This window comes from Buceros rhinoceros, unplaced genomic scaffold (genome assembly GCF_000710305.1).
Source record: "Buceros rhinoceros silvestris isolate BGI_N320 unplaced genomic scaffold, ASM71030v1 scaffold5715, whole genome shotgun sequence".
In the NCBI taxonomy this organism is placed as follows: Eukaryota; Metazoa; Chordata; class Aves; order Bucerotiformes; family Bucerotidae; genus Buceros; species Buceros rhinoceros.
The window spans coordinates 5,675-26,233 of NW_010414427.1; the positions used below are offsets into that span (position 1 = coordinate 5,675).

General features: G+C 36.5%; 1 protein-coding gene across 1 annotated transcript; it reads left to right on the plus strand.

Annotated features, from left to right (window-relative positions):
* The first annotated feature begins 1,055 nt into the window (after positions 1–1,055).
* Positions 1,056–19,772, plus strand: LOC104494274 (lipase member H-like). The gene is made up of 10 exons (XM_010137084.1): positions 1,056–1,130; positions 4,227–4,603; positions 6,247–6,355; positions 8,881–8,982; positions 10,387–10,476; positions 10,971–11,138; positions 12,700–12,792; positions 15,285–15,396; positions 15,767–15,940; positions 19,685–19,772. Exons 1-10 carry the CDS (start codon positions 1,061–1,063, stop codon positions 19,770–19,772), a joined length of 1,383 nt encoding a protein of 460 aa, XP_010135386.1. The 5' UTR covers positions 1,056–1,060.
* Positions 19,773–20,559: the final 787 nt, after the last annotated feature.

The following is a 20,559-nucleotide window of genomic DNA, read 5'->3' on the forward strand; positions in this document are numbered from 1 at the left end:
GAGCTTGTGTAGCACAGCTTTACTGAGCTGTTGCGAGTCAGAAGTAAATAATGAAACACACGCACACGCATCCCACCCCGTTAACTTTTGTGGGTGCAAAAGAAGACCTAGACCTTATGTTTAGAAGCACTGTGAAGGATATGCTATGCAAAAAAATCCCCTGCATTTCTGGGATGTGTTTTCTCGTATTTGAGTCCTTATGGTTTGTTTCTCTTTCTCATTCAGTAGAAACAGCTGGGGGCCAGATGCTGGCAGAGTGTCCAGATGTCTCGCTTGAATAATGCAGAATTTATCTGCCTCGCTGTCTCACTGTGAACCCTAAGAAACTGAAGTTTGTCCTCCTATATTTACCCAGTGAAATGATTTGAAAATAGGGTTTCACAAAAATAAATGTTTCCTCAACTGTTTTAGGGACCCAGAGGGAATTAAGTTAAATTACATACCCAAAACACCCAGCAAGTCAGTGTCTGGGTGAGATTTGTCGGGATCTAAGCTCCATCTCTCTCCCTTGTAAGCACTTTCATAGACCTCTTCCGGATTTAGTTTAGAGAATCACTCCTTGGAAAAAACTCAGAAGATATTTTTGTGCAAAGATAATCTATGGAGATACAGTTCTCGTAATTATTTTCAAGTTCTTGCAGAACAATCCTTCTGTCACCAGAACTGACTTTTGTTCTAAGGTTTTTTGCCCATCTCAGTGCCTCTAGTAGGTCTCTAATGTGATGCACTTCTAGTTACTCTGCTTCCTAAATTCCATGAATGTAACAGAGTTGTCAGTAATATATTACATCAATTGCTTACGTGTAAAACTACTGATAGCCAAAGAGAGAGGGAAATAAATAGATTAAAAACCAGTCCCAACCCTTAAAGACGAGAAACCACCCAACCTTCTGAAGTCATTCAATAGGAGGAGTCATGAATTGCAGCAGCTTGAATACAGCTTTGCTTTCTGTTTCCTACTCTACATGTCACTTTCTTCATTAGTGGCATTCAGTTAGGTTAAAAGTCTAGCATACTATAAGGAAACACCAGATTTGCCACTTGGCTGTGGATATTACATATGGCTTTTCTCCGTTTCCACATGTTGAAATTGTGTTTCTGCGTCTGTTTGATACATTGGGTGAAATCAGGTAAGAACCATTAGCTTATTCTTTGCAATGTAGTCTCTTGGCTTTATTCAAGAAAAAAAAAAAGAATATTCTTTCATTTAAATTGAAATAGATCTTGTGAATTATGCGTAATGGAGCAAACGATTAGTAATGAGAATTTGATCGCTTTGGAACTGAGACTTAGGTTTTCATTTTAAAGCAAATAGAACAAAGCCTGATACTTTATCTCTGGCTGTACTTTGCACGGAGACACACTCAGGTATGTGCACTTTGTACAAACTAAAAAGGTAATTGAGAAACAGTTTTAACATATTTATGTAAGCTTATGGTTTATTGCTGATTTGATAGGTTGTCAGGTTCTCAAGTTACACATTATGCTTTAAATAGCAAAATTTAGTTACAAAAAAGTCAGCATGCACTGAAGATTTTCCACTTTTCAACCAGAGAAGATACTTACAACACTTGCAAATGTGCACAGGAAAGTTAAAATTTAGTATTAACTGAGTTAAACTGCATATATAACTGCCCGATGCCTGTCTGTAGAGATGCCTGACTGTACAGAAAGGTGTATGTGAGTACTCCCACACGTGTGCACAAAGGGCAGCTGGGTATTCCTTCCAGTAATCAATCAGAAATAGGAGTCTGAAAAACCTCCCGTCTATGACTCTTCACTAAGGAATTCAAAGCATCGATTCTATGAATCTGTTTATAGTACTTACCTTATTCCACAGAAAAGACTTTTTTTTTTTGGTCTATTTACTTTTCAAAGAATAACTGCAATCATTTTGCAGGCATAAATAAATGAGTAGTTTCTCTTTGACGTTTGCCAGCTAGTAAATAGGTTTCATCAGTTAAATAATTTCCTTGTGATAGATTTCTCACTTCATGGGCAAGAATGTGCCTCTGGTTTATGTTACTGTCAATCCACTGGCTTTAGACAAATTCAGTCTTACTTCTATCAATCATGTCACAAGAAATCTAAACATTTAAATGGATATGGAGGAACACTTCAACAAAATATTAGCGTGAGTCATTTATATGTTAGATAAGTAGGAATGAATTATAAGATTCAGTGATTAAACTTGGATTTAAGAACAATATTAGGCAAAAATGAAGGAGTTGTTAGTAGCTTTGAATCTGAATAGCAAAATTACAATCAAGTGGCTGTTTATTATCATTTAGCTTTGTATGTGACTTTTGTGTAATAGAATTTCTATTCTAGTTTTATTGTCATATATCATTGTATGAAAACTAGTGATTAAATGTGATACATTCTATAAACATGTCAGTGTCATGTCTCATGTGTGACTTTTTACCAGGTTCTTGAATATTATTTTCATTAAATTCAAAGCAACTACAGCTGAACATCTCTTTATTTCAGAATTTCGTGTTTGATAAGTCTCAGCAGTGAAACTGAGATGCCTTTCTGTATCAGTAAATAACCTTTTCAGGAATCTCAGTAAAAGTTACTTAAATAATTCAGTGTCTAAAGAGGAGAACGGTGATATTTATTTTGAAATACAGGTAATTCTAACTTTTCCCAGAAGCAATACTTGTCTTAAGGTGATGATAGGTATGAAACTTTTCTCTGGATGATTTGAGACAGGAAGTTTCAGGCTGGTTCTAACACTGTAACTTCAAACCTGCTCTGGAAATAGCCATTAATTTCCAAAATAAAGGAAATATCCTCTCCTCTCCTCTCCTCTCCTCTCCTCTCCTCTCCTCTCCTCTCCTCTCCTCTTTTCTTTTTGGTATACAGTCCAGAGGTAATTGGTCTAGTTATTGTAAATACATGGTTTGGCCTAGAGATGATTCATCTAGTTCCCTAAGTGAATTAGTGTCTTCTCCATATTAAGTGCTGACTTCACATTGTTTAGCTTTGTTTAGATCTGCACTATAGTATCAAACACATTTTTCAGACACATTGTAATCCCCCTGCACTTGCCCTTTGCAGCTTTGTATAACGGTGAGGTCTCTCTGTCCATCTCAGATGTGGATTCTGTTCTGCCTGCTAGCTATTTGCTGGGAAGAGGAGAAGAGCTAGAATTGCCTCTCCTATAACTCAAAAATTATGAGAAATTCAAGTTACTTTTTAAATTACTTTTAAGGAACTGAGTAGGTGCTATTCCTCTTTCTGCTTTTGTTTTCCAGAAGTTGACTGACTCTTGTTTTCAAAAGTTGTTAATGACAGGAAAATTGAGAAAGGTGCCATCAAATATCAGACAAAACCCTTGTGTAAAGTAGCATAGCCCACTAGAAGCCGAGAGATTGCCCCAAATTTCTTTGGCCATAAGCTAGCTAACACCATAGTAAAGGTGAAGAAGCCATAGAGAAGAACCATGACAGCATTACGTGTCGGCATTATGCCCAGAATCCTGAAGTGACTTATCCACGCAATGTGACATTGATAAACACACAAGGGAAAATGAAGTCTTCTTAGACCTTTTTGAAAGCCTCCATCCTCTTGTTGATCCTGACAGATCTACAGCTTAACCTTGTATACCATAACTGTCCAAGTACAGAAATGCTAAATTCTACAGCTTTTCTTGTGCCATTGTGTATATTGACCTCACAGATTCTTATTTTTTCTAACTCAAACAGGGTCCTTTGCTGCTTCTTTCTTTGTTTTTTGATAATGGTGTCCTTATGGTGACCCAAAACCAGGGAAGTGCTCTGGGACTTGTACTGTTAGACAACTGTTTCTTGTTGCTAGATCAAGCAATAAGGCCTAAGGACTGGCAACTTTGACACACTGGCTGAAAGAGGAAGAAACAACCACAGCTGTCTTCCTGTTTTTACTACACACACTAGTGAAGAAATTCTACGAACCTACGTTTGATGGTTAAGTGTAGGATCTTATCAACTAATTGCTAGTTTGTATTTGCTATGGAGAAAATAGTTTTTCATTTGAAGGGTTCAGAGGAGCATAGTAGTGGTATCTGCAGAGTCATTAGTTAAACTATGTTTCCTCATTGTTCAGCACACATTCTGCCACCTCGTTGCAAAGATCTGGAGTTATTCCTTTTACTGGAAAAAATGTGACAAGAAAAGTGAAGAGGTGGTATTTCAGATGGTCTAACTCATCAAATGACTGTCTAACATTTTCATCTTTTTCAGATGATGAAAGAAACTGTCCTGAATTTACAGATCTTAATATAGGCAATGCTTTGTCTGGAACAGATCTCCGAGTCCAGCTACTGCTATACACAAGGGAAAATCCAGATTGTTCTGAGAGGCTCATTGAACATAATGTTACTGCATCTGAGTACCTTAATACCTCCAAGAAAATTGTCTTTGTTATTCATGGCTTCAGACCAACGGGATCTCCACCAGCATGGCTGGGTGACATAAAGGAGCTTTTACTGTCTTCTGAGGATATTAATCTCATTATAGTTGATTGGAATCGTGGTGCTACAACTGTGAATTATATAACAGCTGTTGAAAACAGCAGAAAAGTTGCAGAAATACTGAAGAACTATATTGACCAGATGCTGGTAAGGCAGAGAGTTGTATCAGTTCTGAATAAGTTTAAGTAGCATAGTTTGGGTGGGAATGGATGTTTAAAATGTGTCTGAAGAGAAGCCCAGTGAAAAACATCAAATGACATTTCTTTACCAAAGTATTTACTAACTTTGGATGCAGTTATTAGTACATACATTTAACTCCACCCGAGTTCTTTCCTTTTCACTGAAGTATGTCTAAGAGTGCATCTGATTTCTTTAGCCAGCTGCAAGTTTTAGGTCTTCTGGAAAGAATGAACGAACCAGTGGGGAGGTGACGTGAGGGATGTTCAAATAGTAATAGGATGCAAATTAATATTTAACAAAAACATTACGCTACTCTTTTCACTATTAAACTACTATTTTTAAATTTAAAAGAAATCACTGACAAAGATAAAAATATTAGTTGCAAAGTGATATAAACTTCTTGATTCTAGAGGGAGTTGCTGAAACAGTTGTTGATGCCAGTAGTCTTAACTGGGCTTTAGATTTATTGTTTAATCAGATGAACAAAACATGTTATCATCTCATGCCATTGTTAGGTTTATCACTGGATTTTTCTTCCGTTCTCACCACTTCTTTTCCCAGGCATTCTCAGAAATTCTGAATGTTGTGCAGTAAGAAAATTTCATGTGGAATTTAAGCATTTTGAGAAAAGCTGAGGTGAAAGAAGAGAAAGTCTATCAGAATCTGCCTTCTAGGACTAGAAGTTGATAGTTGATAACAATTTGCAATTATGACAATAAATGTATTGTTATGGAATAGAAAAATAAAGTAGGACTATAAAAACAATCCAGAGTTGGTTAAAAAGGTGTATCTTCCAAATTTATTGTTGCAGATTTTTGGTTAATTACTGGTTACACATCTGCCTGACAAAGCAACGACTGCTGGGCATACTTGGGTCGATCTTGTTGAATCCCAATGTGCGACTCATCAAAGTGATGGTAGTGAAGTATATTGTGTCCCACAGCTCTCAGTCTTGTACTTGCAAGCTTGTGAGGACTTTGTTAATTCATTCTGAAACACATTAATATGTCAGATACCACATATGATCCCATCACTTTGTGGAGATTCTGCTGATACTGTCTCAGAGTTCTTTGGTAGGCTTTTTTTAAAAATACTGCCTGCTTTGTAGAATGGGCATCTTAAGGCTTTCCTGCAGGTGTGCATTTAGCACCATTATTCAGAGGTTCTGTGGCACAAGTCTTTGTTAATGGCATTATTTTTTAAAATTTATTTTATTGGGAGGTTAAGGCAGAGGGCGGTTTTTTTCTTTCCTAGTTCATAGGAAAAAAAAATTAGTTCCTTTGTTCATCTTTCTTGTACATGGTAAATGTCTTCCTCTTCTCCTTGCTCCCCATCCAACTAGTGTGACAGTTCAGAAGATATGTCACTCAGCTTCCTTTCTAAATTTTTCTGGTGAAAGAATTTCATAATTACTACACTGTTTAACTTGCATAGTATGGCAAAATGAAAGCAGTTTTGTAATTTCCATTTGTTTTTAAAGTTAGAAAGTTAAAGATACAACTTAGAGTACTGAAAAAAAACTGATTTAGTACACTAAATCAGTGTACTGATGATGTGTGTTCAGTTAACCACATGTATGGTTGTAACTGTTTTTTTTTTTCCCCTGATAGGTAGATGGAGCTTCTCTTCACACCATGTATATGATTGGTGTTAGTCTCGGGGCTCATATAGCTGGTTTTGTTGGCCAGAAGTATAATGGCAAACTTGGCAGAATTACAGGTAAGGCTTTTAATCCTGATATGTGTAGTCTGATGTACCTTGTATTGTTGTCATAGCTGCAAATCATATAGATGCTAGTATTGAAATATCAACAAATAAGAGCTGATTAATTAGTAACGTACAAGGCAGACAATATATCCTTGATAGAAGTTCAGTAAATTGTGAAAGTCTGTCTTCAGGACATAAGTTATAACTGAAATTTTCCAACCAGTTTACCTCTAGTCTCTCAAAAATTAAGTGCTACATCCAAATGCCACTTAAGTTAAATTATACGCTGCCTGGATTTCTGTCTAATGGAGATGGAGCAAGTTAGGTCCCTTTGAAAGGAAGTTCAAAATCCCTTTGTCAAACCACAGGAATCAGACACAGGGATTTGGTTTCAGTTTGAGGTGTGTGACCATGGTGTAGGCTTTAGTATGTTGGGCTACCTGCTACAGGGAGCTTAAATCAGGTGTACAGCCTGTGTATGGATACTGCAAATCTTACCTCGTATTCGTTGCATCATCAGCATTGTCATTTGTGGAAGTGGTGCATACAGTGGATATCTAAGTACCCTCACATGAGTACATCTTTCAGGACCGGGGTCACGCAAAGTTTAGGATTAATTTTTAGATGCTGTTTCCTAGGACAGAATTCGCAGTGCTAAATTGAGTGTACAGCCTCTAGATCCTTATTGTGTTGAAAGAGCAAAAGTCACTGCAGCTAATACATTGAGAAGGAAACTGACGATGCGAACTGTCAGAAAAGGTGCACAGGGGAAAAGGGACCGTGGGATCCTCATAGGGCTTAGGATTTAAGAAACCATTTGTTTTCAGGCTGAAAGGAGGAAGTTACCTCGCCTTGGGATTCATAGCTCCAAATCCTTTCTTCAGAGTGCTTAAGTAATTTTTCAAATTCAACAAAATGTAAGATGAGCCAGTAGCCAGCCTTAAGAAGGGGAATTAGAGACCTCTCTGCTTTTCATACAGTAATCCGAAAGTCAGGAATCTGAAACTCAGGACATTTTCTAAGAGTGCGACAGGCTTCAGCTGTATTCCTTTGGTTAAGAATACTCATTTCCACTTGACCCAGTTCCCTGGAGTTTGATGGCATCACTGGTTGGGGATAGTCTTGGTTGCAATGCTAGGATAGCAGTTCTGTGTCCTCTCTGTACAATAACTGGGAGCTAGCAGACCCATGTAATTTCTGAACTCAGATGCTCACAGTTAAATGGAGTTGTATGAAATGTTTCAGTCACCTTGTTATAGTCACAGATATGGATGAATAAAGGCAAAGACTGAGTGGTCCTAACACAGAAGGCTCATAACCTTTTATGTGACTGTTTTAATACTTTCTCTTTCAAACAAGTTGAGCCAGTGGCCCAAAGAGATGTTGGAAAAATGAGATTTGAAAAAAAACCCAACCGTTTGGAGTTTTTGGAAATATAAAACTAATTAGTGGACTGAAACAATGACCTTTGTCACCTGGGATACTATGGATGTGTATTCCTGGCATTCCACAATCCTCTTGTGGTAGTTAGAGTCTTGGTTATCTTGATCTTGAGAGAGAGCCTTCCTAGACTAGTTCTTAAAGCACAACTGCCAGTTAAATCATAAGACAAATTTGGATAATCTAAGGTCATACATGGTCCCTATCTCTCAGTCAGTGAGAATGTAATTAGGAGTCAGTTAACTGTAGGAATATATTTTGTCTTGATGACAGTTGTGTTTTCCATCTTTGCTGCTTTTTCTTTTCCCTTTCCCTCTTTGTCTATGCTTTTGTTGTCAAGAAAATAGGAGCAGAGCTAATCTTAGCAAACAATTTCTTTCCTGTGAAATTGCCATCTTGAAAATTAATAGGCTTCAGGGCTGCAAAATGTTAATTCCCTATTCCTAAAATGAATGAGAATATGCGGTGTTTATACTTCAAATACTTTGCCACCCTTTATACCCTTTGCCATCTCCTCATCTTCCATATAACGTGCTTTTTGTGGATCTCAGTTGGTATCTTTTTTGTTACAGATAAGTTTTGATTTAAGTAAAAGACTTCCAGACCTCCTTCAGCTGAAAATATGGTTGAAAACCAGTATTTCACTTAGTTGTATATAACAATTGTTTTTCTGTCAGTAATTTCAACACCAACAGATTAAACTATTGAGGCATGTTTGAAATTGTAGTTACATTGTGCGTTTCATTTTTATGAAGTAATTAATAGATATGCTATTTTCTGCATAGAAGAACAAAATTAACTCCTGATTTGATCCCTGATGCTGTTGGCTTATATTTACCCAGAGAACTGGAAGATAAGCACAACTAATTAGGGAAAATTGAAAGATATGTGCTGATTGGTCTTGTGGTAGGAACTTTTGCTTTCCTTAGCAAGTGGAAGAATGGAAACTTGAGAAGAATTGTGCTAGTTTTTATGTTTAGTTTATTATTATTCCAGGAAAATGAAGAGTTATTGATGAATAAGCCTTAAGTGTCAGTCCTGCATGTAACTGCAGAAACAAAGCCCGGATTTGTAATGCTGGTGTTATTTCTGTTTAGGTCTTGATCCAGCGGGCCCTTCGTTCACTCGAGAACCACCGGAGGGGAGACTGGATCGTACTGATGCACAATTTGTTGATGTAATCCATTCAGATATTGACGGTAATGACGTAGCCTTAACTTTCCTATTTCAACTTAAGGGAAGGCAGGAAAGCATAAGAGAAGGGATAAGCTATTTCAGTAACGTCCAATTAGTTCTGCAGAAGTATATTTTGTGTTATCAGGTGGATCCCTGTGCTGTTGCTTTCTAACAATCTCTATACTTTTGAAATCATACCCTATGTTACTAAGCCTATTCATCAAGAAACTGAAATTCAATTTTGCTTATGACTTAAACAACAATGGACCGTTTTGTTGAGTTCCAGCATTAGTCATGTTATTTAGTGAGTGAAGTGAATGAAAATATTGAAATAACTTTTATGTCCATCAACTAACTGAAGGCATATGTAGATAACCATATAGTCATGAGTCCATTTAGCTCCATGCAAAAGTAGTGATTACTCCGCTGTTATTTAAGTCTTGTTTGTTATAGTATGCTTCTCCTGTACAAAAAACCCCCCCATGCCTCACATTGAATAAAGCATGCCTGTTGCATTAATTTAAGATACTGCTATTTGCAAAACAGTTTAGCATAAACATCCTTTTGCCATGCTAGGAGGTGTGAACACAGAAGTTTCAAGGACGTGATTATCACTGAATTAGTCCCTTCTGAGACAGGCAGTCCTAGCTGTATTACATTAGGAACCCAATGCTTAAAATTCTAAATCATGTAATTGTAAGGTCAAAATGAAGACCATTATAAAGTCTGCTTCATACATGCTACAGTCTGGATTTTTTTTTTGTCACAACCGTAAGTAAACCTTTCAAACCTGCCACACTTGTCCTGTTTTTTATGTAGTTTCATATTGGTTTCTTTAATAATATAAAAAATTAAGAATTTTACTATAGAAATTTACGTAAGAAGCTGTGACATACCATTTTTTGCAATGTTCCAATTATGTGAATAAAGATAATGAGTGATATAAAAGGAAAGAAGAACAGATTGAGCTAGTTCTTTTTTATGGTCTTTTATAGGACAAATAAAGGTTTTTCTGCTTCGATATACTACTTACATTGGTGTAGCACAGAATCCACTGTCATGTGCAAAAAATGGAAAATCTTACTCTAATGAAAATTACATTGTGGAAGAATTTTGTTTGCTGGAGAGAACATGCATTTCATAAATTTGTGCAAATAATGGCTCAGCTACAGGACTAAATAGTTGCTTCCGTTCTTTGTCTTTTGTGTCAGTAGGAATCTTACACAAAATTTGTATACATTTGTGTTGACAATTTTATGTGTCTATAATTTTCTAAAAAATTAAAAAAAAGCACGTGGAAAAAAGAACAGTATAATTGCAAAAATTTTCTTTAAGACCTCTGTGTTATTTTGTAATGAATATAATGGTAAATAATTGACCTCATAATTCTATTTATGGTTTTTTGATTCTTGATGTTTTTTCTTTAGCACTAGGTTTCAAGAAACCTTTAGGAACCATTGATTTCTATCCAAATGGAGGAATGGATCAGCCTGGGTGTCCACAAACAGTATTCAGTGGTAAATAAAAATGTGTTTAATTAATGAGAAAAGAGTTCAAGATCAAACTAAAAAATGTCAAACTGAATTCAGTAGACACTGCACATATTCAGAAATATGGGAGCTGAGGGCATTCTGTTCTTTCTTTTCCATCTCCACCGAGCAAATGAGAAATAACAAAGACATTTGACATTTTTTCTTTAATAAAAATCTTCCTGTAAGCATACACCAAACTATTATAATGCTTTATAACACAAATTCGGTGAATTCAGTAAGACTTAGTAGACTATTTCTTGCATATAAAACCCCGTAGACTATTCTCTGTACAAAATATTCTCCAATTTCCTCTTCTTGTGTGTGTGCATCCAATTTTTACATTTGGTGTCAATTAACCAAAGAATAAAGGCACGGCTAAGAATGGTTCTGGTAAACGGAATTACTTTGGTAAAAACTTTTCTTTCACAAATAAAAATGGTTACATATTCTTTGTATATTTCATTTTTAATTTCCTAAAGGACTTCAGTATTTTAAGTGTGACCATCAAAGATCTGTCTTCCTCTTCTTATCATCGTTGAAAAGAAGGTGTGATATAGTAACGTATCCTTGTGACTCTTATTTGGATTACAAGAGAGGAAAATGTGTTGATTGTGAAGCTTTCCAGCCAATGTCCTGTCCAGTACTAGGTGAGTTTTACCATAACTGTTCTGGGCTGGGTGAAATTTTATGGGAAATCCAGACTACCTCTTTCTGGGGGTCCTCCAGAAATCTGTAGAATCATGTTAAGAGATCTGTAGAGACTGATCACATACAGAGCTGCTTGCTGTTTAAAGTAGTTTAAAGTTTATGGCTTTGTCTGCTTTATAGTTATCTCTGTTAGAAAAAGGTGCTGAATGTTCCTAATCTTTGATCATTATGCTTTCCAGTTTGAGACAGATTCACATTGTATTTCCTTTCTACAGAGAAACTGCTTCTACTTGGATCATCACTTTAGGCTTTCACAGTGTGTTATCATCCCTTCAGTACCCATTGCTTTTATTTAAGTGTAATGACGTTTACAGCCACTTCATGAATTCTCTGTCTTTTCTTTTGAAATCAAGCTTTTATTTGTTTGGGGTTTTATTGCTTTTAGAGAGGATCTGGGGACAGTTTGAAAAGAGCTACAGTACTGTCAGCATTTCCTATTTCACAGCATTTTCCAAAAAATGAAATTTTAAAAATATTTAATGAGACGTTAACTTTCAATTCATACCTTGTCTTTTTTATATCCTTGTGTTAGGGTGTAAGTTCTATATTAGTTTGAACAGGTTTGAAGGAAAAGCATAGATAGACAGACCTGTATGCTATTTTGTAAACTCCGACCATAACAGAACCTTATAGTAAGGCAGAAGGGCTCCGGAACTTCCCCATGGTTACTAGCCATGCCTGATACACCTACACAGAATGCCTGAGCTAGGAGTGGAGAAATATTTGACCAGTCAGCTGCCACCTTTGTTTGTTTTTTTTTTTTGTAATAACCATAAAACCTACAAGGAAATGGCAGGCAGCTGAACCTGGGAACTGAGAGGAGGAGCAGCATCCTTCTACTGCAAGTTTCCTGCTTGTTGCCTTGCAGTGGCAGCTCTGCAGCCTGGAACTAGCCCTCATTGTCCAGTCTCAGTAAAGAAATCAAAAGGGAGAGAATAGGATCAGTTGTTTTAGGAACAAGGACTGTTGTCAAGCCCTGAAGACAATAAGCATAGAATTGTTTAAAAGTTCATTCTGCATTGCGTCCATAAGCTTAGTAGGTTTACAGAGTATCTATCATTTTATTAAATAATATCCTCAATTGTAGACTAGAGGGTTTTAAAATACTCACTTTAACGATCAAAAAAAGAAAGGAAGAAATGTCACCTAACGTAAAGTGTCTTTTGCAAATATGAGGACCACTTTTTGTGGTTTGTTTTTATTATTTCTGCAGAATTTTATACGCATTTTATTTTGGAGTTAGTACTCTAAACTAAGTAGATTGCAATTATTACATTATGACAGTGATACTAATATATTAGAAGAATGAAATTCTTGCATACTACATTCTATTATAATCAGGGAATTCCTGCATTTTCCAAGTAAATTTACTTTCTCAGAGAATATTTAAGAACATTATAGCCAAATCTGCCACTGTGGATGAGTTTCTTTTCTGTAATAATATGTATATCATGATTTTGCTATATGTCTGAAATGAAATGTTTAAAATTTGGATTATAGGTTATTATGGTGATAGATGGAAAAAAGTGTTAATCCCAAAGAGTTCACCAACGAAAGCTTATTTTGATACCTCGGACCAAGACCCATTCTGCAGTGAGTGACTGAATACGTACAAAACAAATTGTTTATGAAATGTTATGGCTGTTATTTGTTAGCTGATCTAGAGTGAAAGCAGGTTAAAGTAGCAAGTTAGTTGGTGTATAAAATGGTGTCATAAGCCATGAGCTAAGTGTCAGTTCACAGACTAGAGGAAGAAGGATTGTGGCCAAAGAGTAAGCAATACTTAAACTGAGCAAGAAATGTGACTTTAAAAGTAATGTGATGGACTGCCAAGAGGAAGAAGGAAGTCAGAAAATGATAATCAGTTGACAGGGAAAAAACTGGGCTGAGAGAATCTGAATAGATGGGATCATTGCTGCCATTTTCAGAGAGCAGAAATGGGAAGCAAGACTGCCCTAGGTGGGGGACAAAAAAGAGACACCTCTATGTTCCACCCCAGGAAGAGATCACCCCGAGGTCAAGTAAAGCTACTCCAGCTTTTAAAAGTCCATGTCTCCCTAAGAGTAAAACAATAGAGGGGAAACTTACCTGAGTGTTTCATGGATATACTCTATGGGGCTGAATTCTCATGGGATGTGCTTTAGCTGCAACAATTCAGTTTTTACCTATCCGTATAGAGGTCCATTTTAGAGTCTCATCCAATTTCTGTTTTTATTAACTGACTTTACCACCACAAGCAAATGTTAGCACACTCTTCTAGTTGGCTGTGTTTGAGGTATGGGAATAAGCTTATAGGGAATTCAAGTGAAATTAAGTTTTCCTATTAGCTTTTTCCATCATCTTGGCAAGTTTTGTGACTGAATATCTCTTTTTAGAATGTAATCATGCTTATTTACATCACTATTTCTTCCAAAGGGCCAAGGAGAGGTTAACAATGATGTGATGTATTTTACATAAGATAACTCCTCTTCCCAGTGGTCTTTCAGCTCACCCCAAACCTGTTGCCACTGTTCTCCCCTGCTCCCGTCTGCTTGGGCTTTGCTCTTCCATGCTTTCAAGGCTGCATAGGCTGCTAGGTCTGTCTCTTTATTCATTCTTCCAGCAGAAAAATATGACTTTTCTTTGACTCTCACACATATTAAAATCTGGGCATTCATCAAAATTATAGCCAGGCAGAATCTGGCAGAAGGAAAATATTACGTATAATATTCTGGGACAGAAGTGGTAGAAGAGACAAAAGAGGGAGAGAAATATTACCAAACAATGGAGGTATGTGGAGAGAAATAAGAAGCATTATAATGACAGCATAAATTTAAGGGAAAATAAGCAAAGTCAAGAAGAAAAATGAGACTACTAAACTAGTGTGAAAAAGAGGGTATTTATTAACTAAGTCTTATTTTAATTCTTAGATACTTGAAAACATGAGGAAATAGAAATAAACAGAGATCTTAAAACTAAGTTAAACTGTAAACCTGAGCAGGACAAGTTTTTCATATGAGGTGAGGCTTGGTCTTTTAGAAGAGAATGTTAAAATGAAAAAAAAAGAGAGAAAGAGAGAAAGAGAGAAAGAAAGAAAGGAAGAAAGAAAGGAAGAAAGGAAGAAAGAAAGGAAGAAAGAAAGGAAGAAAGAAAGAAAGAAAGAAGGTTGAATTAGCTTCCTTACTTTGTGAGTAATAAAGTTGTGTTTCCTCTGGGAAGCCATAGCACAGTTACAATACTGTGATGGTTACAGAAGGGCAGTAGAAGGCCAGGCCAAGATTTCCGAAGGCACAGTGGAGCTGCTCAGCTCCATGCCAATGCATGGAGGGTGCCAGGCCCAAGTACACAGACTGTTTTCCTGAGGCTGTGGGCCCTCCAGGGCAGGGGGAGAAAGAACTGGAGCACAGGAAAACAGTCAGATCCCTCTCCTCTTCCTGCAATTGCCCCGGGCAATCTTCCTAATATCCACACAGAGGTTTTGTCAAATTGACTTCTTTGAGAGAAGGGTGCTTGGAGAGCACGTTCTGCTGCACCTGCTCAGTCTGGGCAAGGAAGGCATGGGAGTAATCTCTCTTTTCAGCTTTTACCACCTGATTCATCTGCTCTCCTAGCTAATTGCCCACTTTGCCTCTGCATAAGCTTGTGCCAGTGGTGTTCCTCCTCTCTTCCTGTCAATGTTCCTCAGCTGCTTTCTGAATATGTCACGTTTATGGGTAACATGCCAGTGTTGCTGCATTAATAGCTCAAATATCCCCTCTTTGCAGAGTTTTCAAAAACCTGAAGGTGGTAGTTAGGCCTTGATTTTGTGGGTTTTCCTTAGCCAGGTCAAAATCTACCATGCTGATTCTCATGGTAGTTTTCTGATGCAAATCCTCTCCACGTAAGAATTGGAGGAAATGATACACTAATATACACAGAACTCCAGGTAGCCATTTGGTAGAAGCTAATTTTTGTCACTAGCCTTCTTATTCTGCTTTGAGCTGGTAACTTAGACGAGTTGTTATTCCAATCATCAACCAGTGTATACTTTTACTGGGGTGATATTAACAAGTGTATCCTGTTGAGGTCATTCTTCAAATCTTATTACTTCCTCTTTCCTTTTGCAGTGTATAACTACTTACTGGAGATTACTACTTGGAATAAAAGCATTCGGAGAGGTTTTATTAAAGTTAAAATAACAGATCATGCTGGAAACACAGTAGAGTCAGAGATGAATAGGTATGTTGTGCTTTGTTTCTAAATAATTTTATCACTTTATAGGACTACTTTTCTGAGTTTCCTAAACATTTTAATTTGTTAACTTGTATGTCAAAAAAGCATCATGAGATTGTTAAGATTTGGCCATGGATCCCTTTTATGGATATGGCTCAGTGTCAGAGGCCATGCTTGTCACACTGAAATGTTCTTCTCTCTGAACTAGCCCAGGTCATTGCATGGAACTCGTTTGAATCCGGTTCTAGGTGTCCTTGTTCTGAATTCTCAGAGTTGATACTTCTTACCAGATTTCTGATCTTAATAATAATGCTTAGCAATAATGAATATTACTCAGCTAACAAACCCCTGACTAGAAATAATACTTTTTTTTTAGTGAAGCTTCAACATTTCAGCAATATAAAAGAGTCAAAATACTAACTGGATTTTACCGAGACCTTGACAAAATATCAAAAATTTCCTTGACCTTCTCTACAAAGACTATAATAGGCCCGAAACACAAGCTCAGGATTCTCCAGATGAAGCTGAAATCTCTTAATAATCCGGAAAGGTAAGCATTTGTCACATATCAAAGTTGTGTATCAACTGAATTGGTCAGGATGTTTTCTCAGAAATGTGTATTTCCCTGTATTGACTTTTTAATCACATGTTCCTAACTGCGTGAATATCTGTCTCTTCCTACCTAGGATCAAATTTATCATGTGGAAGAGCTGCTCTGTGCATTAACACTTAGTGCACAGCACTCTTGTTCTTGTAGTTGTCATGCACACCGCTTGTTGCTGCTGTCTGGTCATAATGGGTTTTCAAGAACCCCTTATGCAGACCAACCTGACTTAAACCGGCATGGTTGAGTTCCCTTTCAGAAGATTAATTTTATTAAGCACTTTTCTGATTTTAATCATGTGTCCATACACAGCTTTTCACACTCAGATATTAAATGGAGCACTTCAGTTGCTTGTGTGACTGGAATAGATTTTTGGTCTTTTTGCTGAAGGTAGAGACCTTCCAAGACCAAAACACAGCCTACATTTGTAATGAAATTGTCTGTATTTTTCAGTAATTAAGTGTCGTTACAAAGCTTTTATTAAAAATTTCTGGTTTTAAATACTTCATCAGTACTGCCGTATGTTGATTTTTTTTTGATTTCCAGCATTAATTGTACAATAGCACTAGCAATTAAATTTTTCATTTGCATCTTGTGAAAATAATATATTCCATGAAACAGGTAAGAAATATTCAGGTGTAGCAAGAATACTTTGTTTTAGAGTTGTTACCTTTATTTGCTTCATATGAATGGCAGGTTCAACAAAGTCAGAATATAAAATAAAACCTGATAATGGTTATCAAATAAGTAATGAGCAGGAATAATATTACAATATGAATAAGTCTTAAGTCAGCATATTTTGTTAATGACGAATAGCATTCAGGATTTCTGATTGTGTATATGATAACAGTCTATTAGGAATTGGGTATGATACTTTATAAAAATGATCAAATCTTGTTAAACTATTTCATATTTGCTGGGAAAGAAGAGAAGGGAGATACTTCGAAGCTGGGAGATGCTTTGGAAGAAACAGAACACTCAGTAATCGAAATAGTACCCCAGAATGTATATACATTAGACTTTATTAACTTGTTGAAGGCCATAAGTCTCAAGCTCTCAGGTGAACTGGCATGATTTTATTTAAAAGCATTTGGTGATGAGAGATAGTCAAAGCTCTATATCATATTGCAACTTTTTTTTCTCAACCCAATGTTGATAATTCAGAAGATACGTTTCATGCAAGACTATCAGCATTCAGGATTTTTTCAGATAATGATCTAGCAAATAAGGAAGATTTTCAGTGAACAGTCCTTATTGGTTTTGAGTTTTTATTCCTGTTACTCTGACTCTTAGTTTCAAAGCAAGATATACTTGATCTGCTTTAATATAGGATCCACTGAAGTCCTTGGTACAGAGCTTCATCAGTTGGCAGTCATATAGGCACATTAAATACTTTTAGATAGCAATGGAAAATAGTGTGCTGAACCAGCATGTGAAGGTAATTTACACACAGATGTTACAACACTTATCTGGTATAATTTTGTAATTGCTCATTGTAATTGTAACTACCTATATTTACCTGATTTAGTTACATATAATTACAACAATTAATGTAGAAACTACATTAAAAATATTTAAATTATTCATATAACAAAGTAGTAGGTGAAAACCAGGGGACAGATGCAGGGATAAAAGACAATAGGAGTCTCAGTCTCCCCCAGTTTGGGTTAATAGCAGATAGTGGAAGTTTGGGGAATATCACTGACAATTGTCTATTTGGCTAATCCGTAATTCTTATGGATGGTGTGTGAACATGGAAATGCTACAAGGTGCCTATAACCTTTAGACTCTTCTTCTGGTCTCTGACATAAATTGTTCTTTCTCCCATAAAACCAGAAAGCTTTCCTAACTTGTTTGTGCCCAGGTATCAGTTCTTCCAAAAAGCTTTTGAACCTGTCAGACAATTCAAACTCAATGGGAAAGTGAATGAGCCCAGCTAAGCCCAACCATCTTTGTTTTAAAAAAACAAACAAACAAACCAAGAACAGAAGTAATAAAAAACCCAGACCTTTTTAATACTTCTGCTGAACAAGAGAGTATGGCATGTCCTTGCTTTTTAGTAGACAGCAGAGAAGCCACACAGGATGAGTGGTTATGAAAGCCTCACCTAACAAAAAAATTGTGTTTTGCTGCTTATCAGTGAACTGGAGAACCTCCTCCCGACTCAGGGCTACTCTCCCGTAACTACTCAATAATCACAAGCTTAGAAGGATTGCACTTCAAATGAGATACAGTATTTTTTAAACTGTATGTTTTTATTTCTCGTATTCATCTTTGTGATTTTTGTAAGTATTGTGTACCCTGTAGTTAGACAGAACCCTTCCCAGGTGATAACTGCTGTTGGAGAACTGGCTGTGCTAACACATTGTGCTGCTATGTTGCAAATACTGTAAATGTGCTAAAATACAGCATTGTATTGTTACATGAGATATTGAAAGTCAGCTCAGGAAATGGATGCATATAATAATCTTATATTGTTCCAGCTGGAAATTTGTCCTGTGAATTTTTTCACAGTCATTTATAAGGACTTTTAAAATTATGGCAATTTCTGTGCTTTTATGTTTTTTTTTCTCATGCCACAAAGTAATATAATAGTGAACCATTAAATTCAAATCAAAACTGGATGAAGTTCTATGCTTTGTGTTATACAGAATAGTAAAATTTGTCTTGATCTTCTCAGTCATATAATCTAATGGCTTAGCTTTGAGGGGACCTTAAAAAGCCTTTTATGTAGAATTTTGACAGTCCTTTCACGTACAGACAGGTAGCGCTTTCGCTGGTTGAAAAGCTAACACTAATGGGCAGCAACAGAAGTACCTGGCAGGGTGTTCTTTCTCAAGCTTTGTCCTTTAGATGTTTCACCTTAATACTTCGTTGCAGTCCATGGTACGTTGTGTGAGTTCACATCTGTGAGTTCAGAGCAAGAAGATAATTTTAAGTAAACTAAGTATCATAGCTTCCGTGCCCTTAGAGGTGCCACCAGCTCTCAAACCAGCTCTCACCATCAATCTACAGTAGAGCATGAAGGGCAGAGCTGTGATCTGCCTCTGCCCTGAAAGGCAGAGCCTGTGTGTTTACCTCAAAAAGTAAGATCTGAGTGCGTGTATGTATGACTCTCTTTGCGACCTCTGTATTATTATGTAGTATTACACAGTTTTTAGTAGTTGTTTAGATGACAAATTACTCTCTTGCATGAAACTTTCTTACGTATGCTGTCATTGCAACTAACAGAAGATGTCATGATGTGGTTTTCTCCTTTCCTCTGCGGAATGAAAGCAGAGAAATTTTCATACCTAGGGAACTCAAAATAAATTATTCAAGCCCAGTGTTAAGAGGAATTGGGCTGTTCTTGGGCTGTTGTTCTAAGGAATTACTTTGAATGCAGATTAATAGCTTTAATGAATGGAATATTTCATCTTCATATTTCAGACTAATGTGCTACACTTCTTATTCACACCACATTGCACCATCCAGCTGATGCCCAGCTCATTGTTCATAGTCTGGCAAAGCTACTTTAATGATGTGTAAAATAGGTGTAAACTCGGATAAGAAGACTGTTCTTCTTGTCCTGAGAACTGTCTCTGAGAGGTGGTAAATACTGGAGGTTTATTAATTGAAATACTGAAATATTTTTCTATTAATGTTAACTTTTTCTGTGGTGCACATTTTTTTCTTTTTCAATTTCTGTAGGCCGCAGCTGTGCAGGTATGATTTTGTACTGATGGAGAACACTGAACTGACCTTCAAACCTATCCCTTGCCCAGAGAAGGGTACATGAAGACAGAGCTTCTACTAACTTAATTTCTCTTATGGCAGTGACATTTTGATTCTTCCTCAGGATAAAGACTGCAATGAGAAAGGAAATGAGATAAGCCAGATTTATTTTCAAGAGTCTACCTGGTAATAGTCATTACTTGCTTTTGAGTGCCTTAGGGAGAAACTAATTGAAAAGTTCAGATATCTATGTATTTGGGAAATTTTAATAAAGTAGATGATGTATCATGGTGGGGAACATGCAATGGTCTATTCCTTATTATTTGCTAGTAGTGAAGCAACTATTGAATTAAATATGAATTATCTGCATAATCCTGGCACATTATTTGTCAAGTTATACATATATTTAATTATTTATTATTTGTAATGGCTTTTACATGGAAACATAATTATCTGTCTACTGAGTGAATTTAATATACTGTACATGTTATCTACAGATCTAATACACAGCAGTTTTGCTATGCTCTGTTCATTGGATAAATGAATTGACATTTTCTCATTATATAATGTTTCAGTCTGAGAACTGGAACAACACGATTTGTGAGCACTTGTAAATTTGCTATTTAAGTCAATTATCTTCAAGCTCATCATAGATGAGTATTACTGCCACCAGTCAGGGGTTTTTTGTGACAGGGCAATGATGCTTCAGATATGAAGTAACTCTAAAGTCTGTTCTGAAGAGAATAACTTAAAGATGAAATAAATGCATTTTCATTCTCTTTCTGTTTGGGCCTCTTGGAATTACTCCTGCTGCTCAGGTTGCTGCTTTTCACTTATTGGAATGTGAGCAG